General features: G+C 40.3%; 1 protein-coding gene across 1 annotated transcript; it reads left to right on the forward strand.

The window, feature by feature from the left end:
* Window positions 1–2,250: 2,250 nt before the first annotated feature.
* LOC308077912 (myosin heavy chain, fast skeletal muscle-like) lies at window positions 2,251–17,108 on the forward strand (the record flags this gene model as incomplete). Its single annotated transcript, XM_080418908.1, has 39 exons — window positions 2,251–2,457; window positions 2,545–2,688; window positions 2,951–3,107; window positions 3,245–3,272; window positions 3,361–3,469; window positions 3,598–3,690; window positions 3,774–3,837; window positions 4,123–4,221; window positions 4,305–4,408; window positions 4,962–5,100; window positions 5,938–6,056; window positions 7,176–7,325; window positions 7,411–7,581; window positions 8,047–8,350; window positions 8,736–8,800; window positions 9,114–9,201; window positions 9,308–9,425; window positions 9,511–9,634; window positions 9,732–9,868; window positions 10,025–10,280; window positions 10,460–10,702; window positions 10,936–11,112; window positions 11,205–11,350; window positions 11,435–11,525; window positions 11,613–12,002; window positions 12,746–12,872; window positions 13,024–13,142; window positions 13,240–13,436; window positions 13,919–14,102; window positions 14,239–14,404; window positions 14,536–14,660; window positions 14,767–15,075; window positions 15,184–15,387; window positions 15,485–15,610; window positions 15,701–15,871; window positions 15,962–16,066; window positions 16,171–16,266; window positions 16,795–16,923; window positions 17,016–17,108. 39 exons carry the CDS (start codon window positions 2,251–2,253, stop codon window positions 17,034–17,036), a joined length of 5,802 nt encoding a protein of 1,933 aa, XP_080275034.1. The 3' UTR covers window positions 17,037–17,108.
* Window positions 17,109–20,636: the final 3,528 nt, after the last annotated feature.

Raw genomic sequence — 20,636 nt, forward strand, 5'->3', positions numbered from 1 at the left:
GGTAGGGCTCATTCACTTTTCACCTTTTTAGGGGCCCAGCTAGTTGTGTGCTCAGCCCTGACTACAGTCTATTCCAGTGGATCTCAAACTTTTCAGGCCGCGACCCCCTCCCAAAGGAATCATTTTGAACCGGGGTTCCCCCACCCTGACAAACACTTTGGAATTGAGGCATTACATTAAGTTTGACTCGGTTCCACAGATATATTGTGAAAATAGCCGTTCTACACAATGTTTGCCTCTTTCTAAGGTCTTATTTAACTGATATTTTTTTTCTTTACATAACATATGTTTTTTTTTTTTTTTTTGTGCAGTAATGGTCTTTTTAGAGGTATTAAAAAGGTCTTAAAATACCTTAAATTGCATGTAACCTGCATACACTTACATTATACTGTAGGCTGTGTTTGTTTTTCTCACTCAACTGCTGAGTGAGAAAACAATGTTGCACATTAAGCTGGAGCTTAACTCATAGACATCTGTGACCCTGACTACAAAAACATCAAAACCCCCAAAACTAAAGATTAAGTTTCCTCCTGAAATGGAGTACAGTGGAAGTATGAAGCATACAATGGATATACCAGTGGTGTAAAGAAACGAATTACATTTACTCAAATACTGTACCACAATTTTGAGGTACTTTTACTTTAGTGGAGTATTTCCAATTAACCACTTCATCCCTATATATATTTCGTCTATTTGAAAATAGCCGATCTACAGGCTTGTAGATTTGCTGTTTTCAAAGGATTTTGAAACATTTGGAAACTTGGGAAATGGGACATTCTGCGTATGAGTAATTTTTACTTTTGATACTTTTGAAGTCAATACTTTTGTACTGTTACTCCAGTAAATTATGATTACCGGACTTTTACTTGTAAGGGCACGGTCACAACAAAGTTTAATTTGACCTATGAGGGTGTATTCTGCCAGTGCTTTTCAATGGGAGTGGAGTGGTTTCTTGCCATTCGCAAGAATGGTAAGAACCTTGCGAAAACCTGGCCAAACATTTGCCGTCAGGTGACCCTGCCAATCACCCCACCAACCTTGTTGGTGGGGTGATTGTTATGCTATTTTTATACCACTGACATGGTCAACCACCTAGCCAAGAAGAACTATCAAGTTTCATTGGCTACAAGGATGCTTTAAGAATGGCCTCTAAAGTCCTTTAAAGGGCATTCCTTCTTTTACTTTCTGCTTAGCTTGCAATCAACAGCCAATATAAGCATGCTGAGACGGTTAACACAGAACCCATTGCAGAGGAGTTCAGAGTTCCATTAGGCGGTAAGTGAGACTTCATCTGTCCTTCATGGTCATATAAATGTGTTGTTATGATGATGTTAGCTATTCATAGTCATAAATGTTTTAGAGGTGTTAGCTACCTATTCCTAGTATAAATCTATTATGTTTTTTTAACCTGACTCCGTATATAGTGCCACATACTGTAGCTACCCACAACCCGGGGTTACACACAATGAGTGGGCAGGATAATTGATGTTATATTGTACAGATTGAAATGATTGATTGTGTGTTATTTTATTTATAATGATATGGTTTGGGCCAGATTGGAATGTCCTTTTGTTCATTCAGTTCTATTTAGATTTCAATTATGTATTGATTATATAAATAATAATTAGCATTACATGTACTTTTACATCTACTAGAGTTATTATTATTATTTTAAAGTAGCATTATGTTTTACTTGAGTACAGTTTGGCTAGTCTACCCACCTCTGACTGTAACATTAATTCATACAATGGAATCAAAGTGCATTAGAAAGAGGAAGAAAATCTAGCACTGTTTCAGTAAGAAAAAACAAGAAACATGGCTGTAATGACAAAAAATAACTGGGTGAAAGCTAATAACAAACACACAAACGAAAATAACTGAATTGGCAGGCCTCATTTCATTTCATTGCATGTAATAAGACTAATAATATTGAAATGTGGAACTAATAAAGAACTGCATAATAAAGAATTTATGCAGTGGTGTGTGGCAAGAATGAACATTAGGATTCATATAATCTAATTTATTTCATGAATATAAATTGTATTGAATCATTCAACTCATGTTAATGTCCTAAAAAATATGTGTTTCTTTCACACTTAGGGGTTGCACACAAGGTTTCACTGCTACTCGTAGAGGGAAAAAGTGAGTGTTAAGCTATAACCATAAGACATACATAGTCATACAATTAACTGCTTGGATCAGCAAAGGCATCAAGACCATCTATTTGTCTGTCTACAGAAAGCCGCCACCATGAGTACGGACGCAGAGATGGAGCAGTATGGCAAGGCCGCCATTTACCTCCGTAAGCCAGAGAAGGAGAGAATGTCGGCTCAAAGTGCGCCCTTTGATGCAAAATCTGCAGCATTTGTAACTGATGTTAAGGAGCTGTACGTCAAGTGTAAAATCCTAAAGAAGGACGGTGACAAAATCACTGTGGAAACGCTCGAGACGAAGGAGGTACGTAGGTAGAGGTGGATCTGAAATAAAATAGTGACACAGTACAACTGTAATTGCAAGACATTCTAAAGTTGTGTTTTTTTTTAGGAAAGAGTTGCAAAGGAGGCTGATGTCACCCCTATGAACCCTCCCAAGTATGACAAAATTGAGGATATGGCCATGATGACCCACCTCAGTGAAGCCACTGTCCTATATAACCTCAAAGAGCGTTATGCAGCATGGATGATCTATGTAAGGTTTTCTACATGCTGAGAACAGTTGTTGCACCTGTAAAGAAAAGAAAGAAAAATACAGAGCACACGTTATATCATCAAGTGAAATCCATAGACAAACTACAAACAAACTAATGATTCTGAAGTTAACTTGCTCATTAGTTGATGCCAATTGCAACTCGTGACTGTAATCCCTGCTCTAGTGATCCGTTGTCCCAGATATGTGGCATGGTCAGTGCTATGTTGTATGATGTTAATGTTCTCTCTCTTCTCCCCTTCAGACCTACTCTGGCTTGTTTTGTGCAACTGTGAACCCCTACAAGTGGCTCCCAGTGTACGAACAGGAGGTTGTAAATGCCTACAGAGGCAAGAAGCGTATTGAGGCTCCACCCCACATCTACTCTGTCTCTGACAACGCTTATCAGTTCATGCTGATGGGTACGTACTAGTCAGGACAATGTAATATATATATATATATATATATATATATATATATATATATATATATAAATATAATATAACTATAATGGTTTTGTCCTGTATCCATGACTTAAAATTTGCTTTACATTTTACAGATAAAGAGAACCAGTCTGTCCTGATCACGTAAGTTTCCCATCTAATAGGCATTAAAAAAGCAACATTGTACACAAATTCACTAACTGCATTTCTCTGAATTTGTATTTATAACCAGTGGAGAATCCGGTGCTGGAAAGACTGTGAACACCAAGCGTGTCATCCAGTACTTTGCAACAGCTAGTTCTGGTGGAGAGAAATCGGCGGCCGATAGCGGTAAAATCAAGGTATATGTACAGGTTTTTTTAAACAAAAAATGTTTTTGAACATAAAGCGTTCATATGCAATATAGCAATTCAATTTCAAAAATAATTCTGACCAAATTTTAAATTGGGCGATGTCTAAAACATTCTAGGGGTCACTGGAGGATCAGATTATTGCAGCCAATCCCTTGCTGGAGTCCTATGGTAATGCCAAGACTGTGAGGAATGACAACTCCTCTCGCTTTGTAAGTATAAATAATGACATTTTATGAGAAAACCTGCAATAATTCCACAATGTAGATGCAACTAATTATTGTATATCAAACAGGGTAAATTCATCAGAATCCATTTCGGCACAACGGGTAAACTGGCCAGTGCTGATATTGAGACATGTAAGTATGAAGTTCACAGATGATAAATTATATATGCGTATATAAGTTTAAGATTACATTTTGAGTTATGTACAACCCATATAGATTATTATTAGTGTTACATTTATAATTGTAATTGTAATTATAATAATTATAATAATAATCATTATTATTATTATTATTATTATTATTATTATTATTATTATTATCCTTATTATTATTGTTATTGTTATTGTTATTATTATTATTATTACCCTTATTACAATTATTATTATTATTATTATTAATTATGTACAACCCATATAGATCTGCTGGAGAAGTCTAGAGTGACCTATCAGCTTCCTGCAGAGAGAGGTTACCACATCTTTTTCCAGATGATGACCAACCACAAACCTGAGATTATTGGTAAGTGGAATTACTGATGATGCAGTGAGAACATTAATGAATGAATAAAAACACATGCTCACCCTTTTTTAATCCCTTTTAAGAAATGTGTCTGATCACCACCAACCCCTACGACTTCCCGTTGATCAGCATGGGTCAGATCACTGTGGCCAGCATTGATGACAAAGCGGAACTGGACGCTACTGATGTCAGTGAACATTTTTGTTGTTTTTAATACTCACTATACTGTGAACTGCAGTCAGTTGCTCTGCAAAATGTATTTTATAAAGCAGTGGTTCTTTTCAGGGCGGTACCCCCCAAACTAATCCTATTTGAACTGGGGACCCCCCCCCCACCCTGACAAGCACTTGGAATTGTAGCAGTTGAGGCATTACATTTAGTTTGTCTCGGTTCCACAGATAAATATTGTGAAAATAGCCGATCTACATGTTTTCACATTCTTTACCTCTTTCTTAGGTAATATTTGACAATTTGTCCAATGTTTGACAATTTGTATAGTATACTTTGTTGATTACTGTTGACGCAGTAATGGTCTTAGGCCTATTTGTTTTATTTCAATGTATTTATTTTATAGGTCTTAAAAGTCCTTAAATTGTCACTTTAGAAATGTGCAGATACAATGTATACACTTACTGTAATTTTGTTTGTTAACTGTTGAGTTGTACACAGCTCTAAACGATGTTTGTTAATCTAATGTTTAATCTAAATCTTTTGAATACATCTCTGCTTATTGACATCAGGAGGCTATTGACATCCTGGGCTTCAACGGTGAGGAAAAACAGATGATCTACAAGTTCACCGGTGCAGTGATGCATCATGGTGTCATGAGGTTCAAACAGAAGCAGCGTGAAGAACAGGCAGAACCTGACGGCACGGAGGGTGAGCTGATCTTTATTATCATTTTTATTTTTATTATCACGGAGGGTGAGCTGCATCTTCAACTAAGGAATGAAAGTAATGCATACTTTGTCACAAGTATTGTATTTACTTATATTCTAAATGAACTAAGCTAAATATATTTTCAATATATTTCCATTATTATTATTTTTTTTAATATTATACTGTTTACGGTGGCACGGTGGCTCAGTTGGTAGCGCTGTCGCCTCACAGCTAGAAGGTCCTGGGTTTGATTCCCGCCGTGGGCGCTGGGGGCGTGTTCTCTCCTCCGCGTCATCAGTGCCCATACCCTAGGTGGGGTTTGTGAAAGGGCCTCTCTGTGTGGAGTTTGCATGTTCTCCCCGTGTCCCCTAGGGTAGGTACCCTCACAAAAAACATTCAGTAATCTGGTCTCTAAACTGCCCCCCCCTGGTCAGCCGGGGCGCCTGATGGAGGGGGAAGGAACTTGTTGGAATAACGTGTTCCTTCCACGCGCTACATCCTACCGGGGAAACTCCCCCCTGTCAGGTGATAAGAAGTGGCCTGCTCACTCCTCATGCATTGAAGGAAGCAAGAGCTCAGTTCGGGGCTCTCCCCAAGCTGGCAGAGGGAGAGTAGTGCCCAGGATTACAGTTTAGGCAATTGGCACTGGGTGAAAAAAACAAAAATCGTGGGATAAAAAAAGAAAAAGAAAATACTATATAGGCCTACTATTTAGACTGATGATTATGATCCTAGATTACTATCTCTATGCATTTGACGTATTTGAAGTCACACTCTGGATTAAAAGAGTCTGCTATATGCCTAATTTGTAAATTGCAAATTGTATGAACATTTCAGAGGCTGACAAGATTGGCTATCTGTTGGGCATAAACTCAGCAGAGATGCTTAAGGCGTATTGCTACCCCAGAGTGAAAGTCGGAAACGAGTATGTCACTAAGGGACAAACTGTGCCACAGGTGAGTAAATGACAACATTATTCAAATTCATTTCTATTTATTTATTTAGTATATGAAGAGAATACAAAATATACCACTCTGCAGAAACATGTGCAGCTCCATGCACCTCTGACACATTATTTTAACAGTATTGTCATACCTGTAAAACACGCACGCGCACGCGCACGCGCACGCGCACGCACACACACACACACACACACACACACACACACACACACACACACACACACACACACACACACACACACACACACACACACACATTGTGTATCCAACCATACAAACCCAATCAGATCAGCTAGCACAGGGAAGCTGTCAGATAAGAACCTTTCCTAAAACTCTATCTCTATCTCCCTTCTGGCTTCCAAACTGTGGAACGAACTCCCCATTGCAGTTAGAACTTCAGACTCACTCCCAATCTTCCGCCGTAATCTCACCTCTGAAGACTCACCTCTTCAAACTTCACCTTAGCCTGTATCACTTTCCATAGCCTTGACGACCTTGCAGGCTTATGCAAAGGCTAAAATGTCATTTAGATAGCATGTATACAGATGCCAGGTTCATTTGTAGACCTGGCATCCTATAGTGTGTATAGTTTCAATGTAGCCTACAGATTACTGATTACCTATATGTGAGGTTTGGACATCGACACCCATTGCACCCCCCCAACCCTGCGCTGTGATTGGCCACTATTGTACCCCCCTAACCCTGCACCGTGATTGGCCAATCACAGTCTATTCAGGACTGTGATTGGCTAGTGAAACATGACACATGTGCATAGCCCTATAAATAGGACTATGCACTTTAAAAAAACACATTTATGTTTTTTTAAGTTAGGGGTGTACAATGGTTGGTCCACAATATTACTTTTCTTTAAGTGAACTTCCATCACTGTGATGACCACTGTGACCACACCGCCCACTTCACACTGGGTGTGATTTTTTTAAATATTATACTGTTTAGACTTGGTTTACCTATGATCCTAGATTGCTATGCATTTGATGTATTACCTCATGTTTTCCTTGCTTACTGTAAATCGCTCTGGATTAAGAGTGTCTGCTAAATGCCTGAATTCTTAATTGTAAATTGTGTAATTCACACCCCTACCTATGTCGTTAGGTAATGAACTCAGTCGGTGCCTTGGCCAAGTCCCTCTATGAGAAGGAGTTCTTCTGGATGGTCATTAGGATCAACGAGATGCTGGACACCAAGCAGCAGAGAAACTTCTACATTGGTGTGCTGGACATCGCTGGTTTTGAAATCTTTGATGTAAGCATGGACTTTTTTTAAGTGGGAGACTAATTATTTTTGTCACAATTACAAGAGATTGGGCTAATGATATTTCCACACACAGTTCAACACCCTGGAGCAGCTGTGCATCAACTTCACCAATGAGAAACTGCAACAGTTTTTCAACCACACCATGTTTGTTCTGGAACAAGAAGAGTACAAAAAAGAAGGCATCCCCTGGGATCTCATTGACTTCGGCATGGATCTGGCTGTCTGCATTGAGCTCATTGAGAAGGTATGTACATGGACTTGGCTGTCTGCATTGAGCTCATTGAGAAGGTATACTAGTATTATTATATTATATGACATTATATTATATTATATTATATTATATTATATTATGTTTTATTATGGACCTGGCTGTCTGCATTGAGCTCATTGAGAAGATATACTATTATTATATTATTATATATTATCATGGACTTGGCTGTCTGCATTGAGCTAATTGAGAAGGTATATTATAATATAATATAATATAATATAATATAATATAATATAATATATAATATAATATAATATAATATAATATAATATAATATAATATAATCTGATATTATATTATATTATATTATATTATATTATATTATGGACTTGGCTATCTGCATATAGCTCATTGAGAAGGTGTACAATTATGTTGTGCTTTAATGGACATGATGTTAATATTGTTTTTGTCATTTTCTCTTTTGTCTCCTTTACAAAGCCCTTGGGCATCTTCTCCATCCTTGAAGAGCAGTGCATGTTCCCAAAGTCTTCAGACAAAACTTTCGCCGAAAAGTTGCTTGACCAGCATCTTGGGAAGAACAAGGCCTTTGAGAAGCCCAAGCCTGCCAAAGGCAAGGGTGAGGCCCACTTCTCCCTTGTCCACTACGCTGGAACTGTGGACTACAGCATCACAGGCTGGCTTGAGAAGAACAAGGACCCCCTGAACGACTCTGTCATTCAGCTGTTCCAGAAGTCTTCAGTTAAACTGCTGGCTGTGTTCTATCCCCCACCTGAGCCTGAAGGTATGTTTATTAATCTCTGTGACACCAAACAATGACTCGACAAGGACTGACTGGGGAACAAGACTAATATACACATGAGGACTGATTACACATGAGATACAGCTTGGGGAGACATGGACATAGAACCATGAAAACTAGAACAAGAACATAACACATAGAAATACAAGACCTAGACAAGACAGGCAAAGTCTGTGACTGTGACAGAACCCCCCCCTCAGCCCCTTTCTCTGCCTGCCCACATGTACCTGTGCTCTCAAGCTCTTGTTCCCTCTATAAATTCCTCTCGTCTCCCTTTTATCATGGACATTGTGGGACCTTGGTCGTTGAAAATGTGCTATATAAATAAACGTTTTTTTTAATGTATGTTTCTAACGAATATAAACAGATAACACAAAGAAGGGAGGAAAGAAGAAGGGTGGTTCCATGCAGACTGTGTCTAGTGCTTTCAGGGTAAGAATATTTATTCATTATTCTTATTATATTCCTGTAAGAATGAAGTATTATTATTATCAACATTATATCCATGTAAGAAATAGGCACGTCTTTTCATGTTGGAATTAAACAATTTCTGTATCACAAGTTGTGAGCTGGTAGATCAGCTATCTTTAAATGGCTGAATTATAAAATAAGGCTTAAGTGGTTCATGTATATTTTAGGACAATCTAAATATGTAAAGTAGGGTTAGTATAATTAGTATAATTAGTATCTAAAGGAGAACGTTTTACTAATAATAAGCCTACTTGGCTCATTTATGTCTCAATAGGCGAACTTGGGGATGCTGATGACGAACTTGAGGAGCACTCATCCTCACTTTGTGCGTTGCCTGATTCCCAACGAGTCCAAGACTCCAGGTAAACACAGCAAATACAAATGTTAACAATGATTGTGAGGTGGTCATGAAACTTGGCCAGTGTGTAGCTATGTTGTTCTAATAATAATGGAGTAACACCTTTACAGGCCTGATGGAGAATTTCCTGGTCATCCATCAGCTAAGGTGTAACGGTGTGCTGGAGGGCATCAGAATCTGTAGAAAGGGCTTCCCAAGCAGAATCCCATATGCTGACTTCAAGCAGAGGTATTCATTCCTTTTTCCAGCAGCTTTTATTTCCAAACCCATTAACGGGAGGCACGCAAAATGACCATGAACTTCTGAAAAACAGGTACAAAGTATTGAATGCCAGCGCATGTCCCGATGGCGCGTTCATGGACAACAAGAAAGCCTCTGAGAAGCTGCTTGGGTCCATTGATGTTCCCGTTGATGAGTACAAGTTTGGACACACCAAGGTAAACACACTGTGAACCTGGTTTAACATTATCAAGAGAGGACTAAAAGTTGATTTTACAGTTCTTTTAGTTACAGTGTTTGTAACATTGTGTTCAGGTGTTCTTCAAAGCTGGTCTGCTGGGTACGCTGGAGGAGATGCGAGATGAAAAGCTGTTTGCTCTGGTCACCATGACTCAGGCTCTCGCACGAGGTTACCTCATGAGGAAGCAGTTTGTTAAGATGATGGCTACCAGGTACTTTGAAACCATCATTTATTCAATATTTATTATCATTTGTAAGTACACTTACTGTTCAATACAATTTTGTTAGTGTAAAATCACTAGAATAAAAGCTTATACTTCTTCTATCACTGTCCACAATCATGACACACTTCAACCGTTTTTCCACAGAGACGCCGTTTTCACCATCCAGTTCAACCTGCGCTCGTTCGTCGCTGTGAAGCACTGGCCATGGATGAAGGTCTACTACAAGATCAAGCCTCTTCTGCAGAGCGCTGAGACTGAGAAGGAACTGGCCAACATGAAGGAGAACTACGAAAAGATGACGACGGACCTCTCTACTGCCCTGGCAAAGAAGAAGGACCTAGAGGAGAAGATGGTGGCTCTGATACAGGAGAAAAATAACCTTGCCTTTGCAGCATCATCAGTAAGCAGGCTAAACTGGACATTTTACAATTCCCTCCCTCAGATCACAAAGCTGTGCTTTCTCACACTATGCTCCCTAAGAGTCTGTACCCCCCAACAGGCAACTGCAAAAGTACGTTTTGACCAGAACAAATGCTGACATGCTTGTGTGTTTTATTTTTATTTTTCATTGACCACTAGGGAGATGAAGCATTGAATGATGCTGAGGAGAGATGTGAGGGTCTTATTAAAAGTAAGATCCAGTTGGAAGCAAAGCTCAAAGAGACGACTGAGAGACTGGAGGACGAGGAGGAGATGAACGCTGAACTGACCGCCAAGAAGAGGAAGCTGGAGGATGAATGCTCTGAGCTCAAAAAGGACATTGATGACCTGGAGCTCACCTTGGCCAAAGTGGAGAAGGAGAAGCACGCCACTGAAAACAAGGTATAGATTATACACTCTCTGGGGTTTATCAAGTTAGTAGACGTTGCTGTCGGGCAAAAACCTTCTATCTCCATATTTAAACCTTTTGTGTTTTTTGTAAATTAACGCCCTACTTCATACTACAGCGTATTAACACTGTCTATGTTGGGTTCATTTAGGTGAAGAACCTGACCGAGGAGATGGCCTCTCAGGATGAGCAAATTATTAACACTGTCTATGTTGGGTTCATTTAGGTGAAGAACCTGACCGAGGAGATGGCCTCTCAGGATGAGGGACTTGCTAAGCTGACCAAGGAGAAAAAAGCCCTCCAAGAGGCACATCAGCAGACCCTGGATGACCTGCAGGCAGAGGAAGACAAAGTCAACACTCTGACCAAGGCCAAAACCAAGCTGGAACAACAAGTTGACGATGTGAGTTTTACCAAAGGGAATTGGATGTTTGGAACACATTATGTTTATTGTTTCACTGAATTATGATGTACAACTCATTTATCATTGTGCAGCTGGAGGGTTCTCTGGAGCAAGAGAAGAAGCTCCGCATGGACCTGGAGAGAACCAAGAGAAAGCTGGAGGGTGATCTGAAACTGGCCCAGGAATCCATAATGGACCTGGAAAATGACAAGCAGCAGTCTGACGAGAAGATAAAGAAGTAATGTGGACCAACAATGTGAAATGTCATGGAGAGAAACCACCTGCAGAATGATACTAAAATGTGATGCGCTGTGTTCCACAGGAAGGACTTTGAAGTAAGCCAACTTCTGAGTAAGATTGAGGATGAACAATCTTTGGGGGCTCAGCTACAGAAGAAGATCAAAGAACTCCAGGTATTTTTATGTTCTGTAAAATCATTAATAATAAGTAAGAGTGAATTATTACCTTCAAATGTTAATCTAACATCATTAACTTAAAAGGCTCGTATTGAAGAACTGGAAGAAGAGATCGAGGCGGAGCGTGCCGCTCGTGCCAAGGTGGAGAAGCAGAGAGCTGATCTCTCCAGGGAACTTGAGGAGATCAGTGAGAGGCTTGAGGAGGCTGGAGGAGCCACCGCTGCTCAGATAGAGATGAATAAGAAGCGTGAGGCTGAGTTCCAGAAGCTGCGTCGTGACCTTGAAGAGTCCACCCTGCAGCATGAAGCCACTGCCTCTGCTCTCCGTAAGAAACAGGCTGACAGCGTGGCTGAACTGGGTGAACAGATCGACAACCTCCAGAGAGTCAAGCAGAAACTGGAGAAGGAGAAGAGTGAATACAAGATGGAGATCGATGACCTGTCCAGCAACATGGAGGCTGTTGCTAAGGCAAAGGTATGATGGAATACCTGTGTATAAAATAATTATTGAGATTCATAAACGTCATTTTAGTGCAAGCTCTCTTTTCCAATGACGCCCTGATTACAGTACACATAGCATAACATTAAACAAAATAAATGACAAGATAACAGACATTTCAGATATTCAAAAAATGCAAGTACAAACAGATCTCAGCGCATTTCTCACAAATTGCTTAAAGCGATCGAGTGAAATGAAAATCTCCAATTTGAAAACAGTTCCACGTGTGGGGCATAGTAGTGAAAGGCAGTCTTACCCAGTTCAGATTTAACTCTGGGAATGTTTAAAACAAAGTAATCTTGTTGATTGGTGATTGCATACTCTAAATGTTAATACGTTAAGATAATAAGGCAATTTCTTAACCACTTAAAACCATTATCCGTATTGTGGTAATACGTCGCTTTGTGAGCTTGTCGTTCGGCTATTTTCAGCAAAAGCTTTCCCAACATTAACAGAAAACGGAAAAGACACTTGTCCTGAGGGACTCCGTTCAACCATATGGGGTTTAAGTGGTTAAGTAAGGCTTTGTAGTTAAAAACAGTGCAGTGATGTTCTCTCCTCATAGCTGATGATGGCCAGTGATGAGTAAGGAAACCATATCCAGTTATAAACAGGAGGGTTGAATGACAGACTGCATCAAGTGGCTTTACTGTTCAAATCAAAGCAATGAACCAATCAGAAAAAAAGGATGATTGAATATGTCCAATGTTCATTTACAGGGAAATCTTGAGAAGATGTGCCGCACCCTTGAGGACCAACTTAGTGAAATCAAGGCCAAGAGTGATGAGAACGTTCGCCAGATCAATGATATTGGAGCTCAGAGAGCAAGACTGTTGACAGAGAACGGTAAATGTTCATCTTAAAGTCTACTTTGTCTACATGGTTTGTCGATGGTACTTGAGCAAATAATTAGAGATGATGCTTTGATCAACAGTTATCCTGGGATGTTGATGATTTGTTTGAAATGTTTGAAATGAATATTCAAATTTCTAAATAGGTGAGTTTGGTCGTCAACTGGAGGAGAAAGAAGCTCTGGTCTCACAGCTCACCAGAGGCAAGCAAGCCTTCACTCAGCAGATTGAGGAATTGAAGAGACTCAATGAAGAGGAGGTTAAGGTGAGGAACAGACCCCCACCCCTTTTTTAGGCCTAGTTCTATATTTTTTTGTAATTTAATTCAGTTGACATTTTTTTTGTCCATTTTCTATTGACAGGCAAAGAATGCCCTTGCTCATGCTGTGCAATCAGCTCGCCATGACTGTGACCTTCTGAGGGAGCAGTTTGAGGAGGAACAGGAAGCCAAGGCGGAGCTGCAGCGTGGAATGTCCAAGGCCAACGCTGAGGTGTGTCAGTGGAGGAGCAAGTATGAGACTGATGCTGTCCAACGCACTGAGGAGCTGGAGGAAGCTAAGTAAGTCATCAGTGTTGTAAACCAGTGTTTCTCAAACCTTTTGGTGTGAAGGACCCCCAAATTGATACATATATTTGGCTGCGTACCACCCTCTCCAAAGGTTTTGTGCTAGGGACACCCAGAAGAGAAGATTTATATTAAAATATATTCAAAATTATTCAAAATTTCCCAAAAAAATCCATGAAAATAGCAGATGTACAAGCTCGCAGTGTAACACAAATTAAGTGACGCGTTGTGAGCTTGTGGATCTGCTATTTTTAAAAAGCCAACATATAAACATATAAAAAACATATAAATGGATAAAGTGTTTAAAATAATTTTGATATTATATTAAATACTTTTGCTGGGGACCCCCTGGCTCCCAAGGACTCCTGGGGTCCCCGGACCCCACTTTGAGAACCAATGTTTTACACTGTCAGGCACCACTCACTATGCAAAATATTGCCAACATTAATTTGATTCCATTCAACACTGATCAACAGGAAGAAGCTAGCCCAGCGTCTTCAGGAGGCTGAGGAGCAAATCGAGGCTGTGAATTCCAAGTGCGCCTCTCTGGAGAAAACCAAACAGAGACTCCAGGGTGAAGTGGAAGACCTCATGATTGATGTGGAGAGGGCCAATGGTCTGGCTGCCAACCTTGACAAGAAACAGAGGAACTTTGATAAGGTGCTTTGACACTCATTATTTTTAAACAAAAATATTTCTTGCCTCATTAAAGTGTGTTAAATGACACATCATTACAAATCATGTGCAGGTCCTTAAAGTGGGGTAAATGACACATTTCATTACAAATGCTGTGCAGGTCTTGGCAGAATGGAAGCAGAAGCATGAAGAGGGTCAGGCAGAACTGGAAGGAGCTCAGAAAGAGGCTCGTTCTCTCAGCACTGAGTTGTTTAAGATGAAGAACTCCTACGAGGAGTCTCTGGACCAACTGGAGACCATGAAGCGTGAGAATAAGAACCTGCAACGTGAGTCTTTCTCTACTCATTCTTTTAATAACAAGATCAGTTGTGGATCAGGCTACAACTTTATTCAAATGCAAATACAAAATAGTTGCTGATAGGAAGGTTCCTCATTGATTATTTCCAAACAACTGCAGAGGAGATCTCAGACTTGACTGAACAGATTGGTGAGACTGGAAAGAACATCCATGAGCTGGAGAAATCGAAGAAACAGACAGAGACAGAGAAGTCAGAGATCCAGACAGCCCTGGAGGAAGCTGAGGTAAAACTTTTATCAATATTGTCTATATCTTAGATTTATTTCAATACATTTTATATTCAAACAGTGTAGCTGTATATGATGTAACATTTTGATCCTTACATTTTAGGGTACTCTGGAGCACGAGGAGTCCAAGATTCTTCGTGTCCAGCTGGAGCTCAACCAGATCAAGGGTGAGGTCGACAGGAAGCTGGCAGAGAAGGATGAAGAGATGGAACAGATCAAGAGGAACAGCCAGAGGGTGATTGACTCCATGCAGGGAACTCTGGACTCTGAGGTCAGGAGCAGAAACGATGCCCTGAGAATCAAGAAGAAGATGGAGGGAGACCTGAACGAGATGGAGGTTCAGCTGAGCCACGCCAACCGCCAGGCTGCTGAGGCCCAGAAGCAGCTAAGGAACGTCCAGGGACAGCTTAAGGTGCAAAACATATTAGTTAGACACATATTCAAACAATGGAACTGCACTGAACAAGTGACATTCTGATGTTTCTCTTAACATGACCACCTCAAATGTGATTTATTTTAGGATGCCCAACTGCACCTTGACGATGCTCTCAGAAGCCAGGAAGATGTGAAGGAGCAAGGTGCCATGGTGGAGCGTAGGAATGGCCTCATGGTTGCTGAGATTGATGAGCTGAGAGTGGCTCTAGAACAGACAGAGAGAGGCCGCAAAGTGGCTGAGCAAGAACTGGTAGATGCTAGTGAGCGCGCTGGACTGTTGCACTCTCAGGTACGCAAAGAAAAAAAAAAGAAAAAAACAATATTCAGAATTTAAAACATATTTACATCATGCTTACTTACATTGTTCAACTGAATTTTTATTTTAGAACACAAGCCTTTTGAACACCAAGAAGAAGATTGAGACTGACCTGATCCAGGTTCAAGGTGAAGTGGACGACAGTGTTCAAGAAGCAAGGAATGCTGAGGAGAAGGCCAAGAAAGCCATCACTGATGTACGTTAGGATGCCCTACCCTTATCTATTAGATATCCTCATGTCATGCTTCATATTAACATACAATACAATGTAAACATGACTTTCCAGGCTGCTATGATGGCCGAGGAACTGAAGAAGGAGCAGGACACTAGTTCTCACCTGGAGAGGATGAAGAAGAACCTGGAGGTCACAGTCAAGGACCTGCAGCACCGTCTAGATGAGGCTGAGAACCTGGCAATGAAGGGAGGCAAGAAGCAGCTCCAGAAACTGGAGGGCAGGGTAAGATGTAGTTTACTTCAATACAGCTTATAGTCTATAGATGATGACATAAGAAGAAATAACCTCATAATGTACAATTCAATTGTGAAGGTGCGTGAGCTGGAGGCAGAGATTGAAGGTGCACAGAGAGGCGGAGCAGATGCTATTAAAGGTGTCCGCAAGTACGAGAGGAGAGTGAAGGAGCTGACATACCAGGTACTGTATACCATGTTCACTTTTATGACCATCATTTCTCTGATTAAATGAATAGATTGCATGAGCATACAACTATGAATGTTATGAATTCACTCTGACTTTAGACTGAAGAGGACAAGAAGAATCTTGGCAGGCTTCAGGATCTGGTAGACAAGCTGCAGATGAAGGTGAAGGGCTACAAGAGACAATCTGAGGAAGCGGTAAGATAAATATACATGGTGATGAATGTTCACTTGTGGCTGCCATGGGTATAGTACGGTTGGCATAGTGTAACTAAGACATAATAGGAATCAGTTATGTGAAAGATAATGCTGGTATAATTTGACGATAACCAACAGCAGGGCATGTTTCAGTGTCCATCTCGCTGCTTTCCACGAGTGGCACATAGAATCTCTATAGTGCTGTGCTTCTGCAGTATGGTATGGCATCCGCACCGCAGGGAAGCTGTTATTGTAACACGGGTGCTGAAAAGAAAGTTAAGCTGTTCCACAACAATGCACACGCTGCAGACGCAGGATGTGTGTTTCAGAGCCATGATCGCGGCGTTCCAATGACAACGTGTCCGTGCTCATTCATGTGGTCCCAAGGCACTCATGAACATGCTTCATGGGCCATTGTATTAGCCACAACCACACTTTACAATTTCCTGAAATTGTCTCGTTTGGACTATAATTGCAAGATGCTCTTTTCAAATATTGAGGCTTTGAACCATCTCTATCATATTGTAGGAGGAATCAGCCAACACTCACCTGTCCAAGTGTAGAAAGGTTCAGCATGAGCTGGAGGAGGCTGAAGAGCGTGCTGACATTGCTGAATCCCAGGTTAACAAGATGAGAGCTAAAGGTCGTGACGCCAAGGTAAATACATGCAATATGAGATGATTATCTTTAACTAAGATTTAACTAAAGATTATTGTTCAATATCTAATAGTATATTTCTATGTTTACAGGGAAAAGATGCTGCTGAATAAGTTCCACAATTCAAGTCACCATACAATGTCATAAAATATGACCCATTGTATTCAATAAAGGTGGCAACAAAATAATTCTGTTTCACTGTCTCGTCAATCACTTTTTATTGTCAGGTTTGTCAGATTATTCTGGTTCCAACTCACATGTCCGCTATATACTATTTTGTAAACCCATTGCATAGTAAAACAATAATAAATATAGCTGCAAGCAGCGATAAGCGGGGCCAGGTAATGCAGAGAGAAAAAAGAAAGAAGCAATGATAAGTAATATGCACAATAAGCCATAGAAACATAGAAGACTGAACTTGAGAGAAAGAAGACCATGCAATTAACAAATTAGCATTTTAAACCCTCACTAACCCTAACCTCAGTAAAACTGTGCCAACCCCTAACCTCAAGAATACTATGCGTAAGCCTACGAATGCCAAATCATGATCACCTCAACACATTGTCGGGGACAGGGATCGACCCAGGACTCATAGGCTGCCTTTTTTCTCATTGAGCTAGAACTATGGTAGCTTTGGTAGTGTCTGTTGATATAAGTCTTTCCGTCCCTGATGAACCAAGCCTCTGTTTTGCTAACTACTCTAGATCACTGGTTCCCTAACCATCTACCTATAGAGAAATTGTATGTCTCCTCGGAACCGAAACTAGTGAAAGTAGCCGATCTACAAGCTCAGAAACACGTTGCTATCTGAAAAGTTGTGAGATTGTAGATTGGCTTATTTCACAATGAAGTATGTCATACATTGAAAAAACATACTCTCAAATAAGCATTTCATGTTATCTTTAACAATTGCACATGTATTCATTGATACAGTCATGTTATTTGCAATGCACTTTAAATGAAGTGAGGCTTGAACTGGCGACCTTGCGGTTGTCAGGCAGATGCTGTAGAGAGAAGCCATGGGACCAACAAGCTTGAACTGGTGAAAAAGGAGCTCACACAGATGACACAGTTTCACGCGAATTGCTCAAAAATCCTGGATTTAAGTGTTTTTCAAACTGCTCAAAATTGCGGACAATCTAAGGGCGGAGCTTACTGGTCAAAGTGATAGATGTGTTCATCATGAGTCAAGGCACATGTGTAAGCAAGTTTCACGGCTGTCGGCCAAACGAGGCATGACTTTTGCCTGTTTAAAGTTTGCATTAAAAAAAAATTGCTATAGCGCCCCCTTTTGACCAATTGGAGTAAGATTGGTTTTAGTGATATTTGGAATGACCCTCTACATTACTGCAAAGTTTGTGAGTCTGCATGTATGTGTTAGGGGCAGATAATTGTCATAAAACTGCAATAGTTAAAACCTATCTCCTCCTGGGATTTTTGAGCAATCTGCACGAAACCTTTTACACATGAACTTTAGACCTATGCCGACAAAACGTTAGTGGCGGAAGTGAAACAATTAAGCTTTTATGAGCCAATGAATGTTTTTCATATAATTCAAAATGGTGGGAGATCTAAAGGTCAGAGGTCAAAAGTCAGTGTGAAAATTGTTCATCATGAGTAGACGCATGATTGTATCGAAGTTTCATGGCTGTAGGTCAAACGGCATGAGTTGTACATGTTCAAAGTTGGCACTTTCAATTGAGTGCTATAGCGCCACCCTTTGACGAATGAGTGTGAGAATTATTTCTTGATAGTTTTTCATGACCATCTACCATATTATGGCCGAGTTTCATAAAAAGCGTATGCACGGTTAAGCCAGAACTGCTTAAAACGGCAGAAGAAGAAGAAGAAACAGAATAATGCCAATAACAAAACGGAGCCTTGCTCTGCAGAGCCTGGCCCGTAATAATGTGTAGGCCTATCCATTTTAGATGTTTTCAATGCAAATCACAGGATGGTTTTCAAGTGCCAAGACCTCGTCAGCATGCTCATAAAACGCTGCTCAGGATCCATCCTGTTGAGAACTGAACATTCCAAATTAAATTTCACAATGGCTACTAAGTGTATTCCATTTGAAGTTGTGAACGAAAATGTCACACATCACTACTGTATTTAACCAATACAAACATATAAACACACAACCAGATCTCTGGCTCCGTTGGCTTGATCGCAGTAAAACTGTGCACCCACACTCCCTGGATGCCAATTCAGAACCTCTGCCCAAATGTTTTTCACATGGGCCTGTTATAGCATCACCAGGAGGCCGCTTTTTGCAAAACACATTTTTTGACAGTACTCCTATAGATTTTGTCCAAACGTCACGCGAATCGGTACACAGTATCTCTATAGTCATTACACGAAACGGCTTTTTCAGATTTTTCATATTCCATCCTGATTGGCTAAAAATGGCTTCCAAAGTTTGCAGGAGTGCTCCTTTTTGAACACAATGCCTCAAATTATGAACACAGCATGCAATTTCCCTGACATTTTGCACGCACATTCTCACTAGGCAGAGGAAGAAATGCCACTTGAAAATGTTCAAATCAGCCTCTTGGTGGCGCTATTACAGGCCGATTCATGTTTTACCTATAACTGCACCGATCTGTGTACAACTTTGTATGCGCACTCCCTAGAGAACATTTTTCACATCTGCCTTTTGTAGCGCCACCAGGAGGCCAACTTATATAAAACACATTTTTGGATATTACTCCTTCAGATTTTATCCAAATTTCACGCAAATCGCTACACATGCTCTCTATAGTCATGTGATCAAGACGGATCTGTTAGATTTTTCATATTCCATCCTCATTGGCTAAGATTGACATTGACAGTTTGCAGGAGTGGCCCGTTTTGAACAAAATGTTGCAAATCATGAACGCATGGGTCCGATTGCGGTGAAACTTTGCACAAACTTTGCACATTCGCACTACGTTGAGGAACAAATGCCACCCTTTTAACATTGGCCTGTTATAGCGCCACCAGGAGGTCTAATTTTTAACAAAATGCCTCAAATCATAAATGCAGTGTCCAATTGCCGTGCAAGAACTAAGAAGAAATGGCACGCTTTTCACATTGGCCTATTGTAGCGCAACCAGGAGACCACAATAACCTACCTGACCTGGCGGAGACCTGTGCTCCGACGAGCACTTTTTCTAGTTTTATCTAATATTGTTCAAGTTTGTAGTGCTACTTTTATCTAGTGTTCGAGTTGAAGTTGAAATATCTGCTTTGTGATAATGATAATAGGAACAGGGCAATGATAACGAAGCAAGAAGAACATTCAAGATTCAAAGAATGTATTTGCCACATACATATTAGGTCTATGTCCCATATAGGCCCGAGAGAGAGAGAGAGAGAGAGAGAGAGAGAGAGTTTGATTGATTGATTGATTGATGTAGTTTATTTAGAAAGACATGAGAATAGTACATGACAGTACATAACAGTACATGGAAGTACAAATTCACAATACAAGGTCTACTAAACTGGAAACCCTCATTAAGCACTAAGCTTGTTTAAGATGAGAACCCCATGCACACAAATCATGATGAAATATAAGAGGCAGGCAGATATACACACTACTATACAGAATGTCATACAATCAGCTTTCAGGTTACTGGTATGACGAGAGGAAAAAATATATATATATATATATACAAAAGAGGAAAATGAAGGAGGGGGGGGGTAGGGGGGTAGGTTAAGACTTAGACAGGGGC

The sequence above is a fragment of the Gymnoscopelus braueri genome (genome assembly GCF_963280865.1).
Source record: "Gymnoscopelus braueri genome assembly, chromosome: 22".
NCBI classification, from domain to species: Eukaryota; Metazoa; Chordata; class Actinopteri; order Myctophiformes; family Myctophidae; genus Gymnoscopelus; species Gymnoscopelus braueri.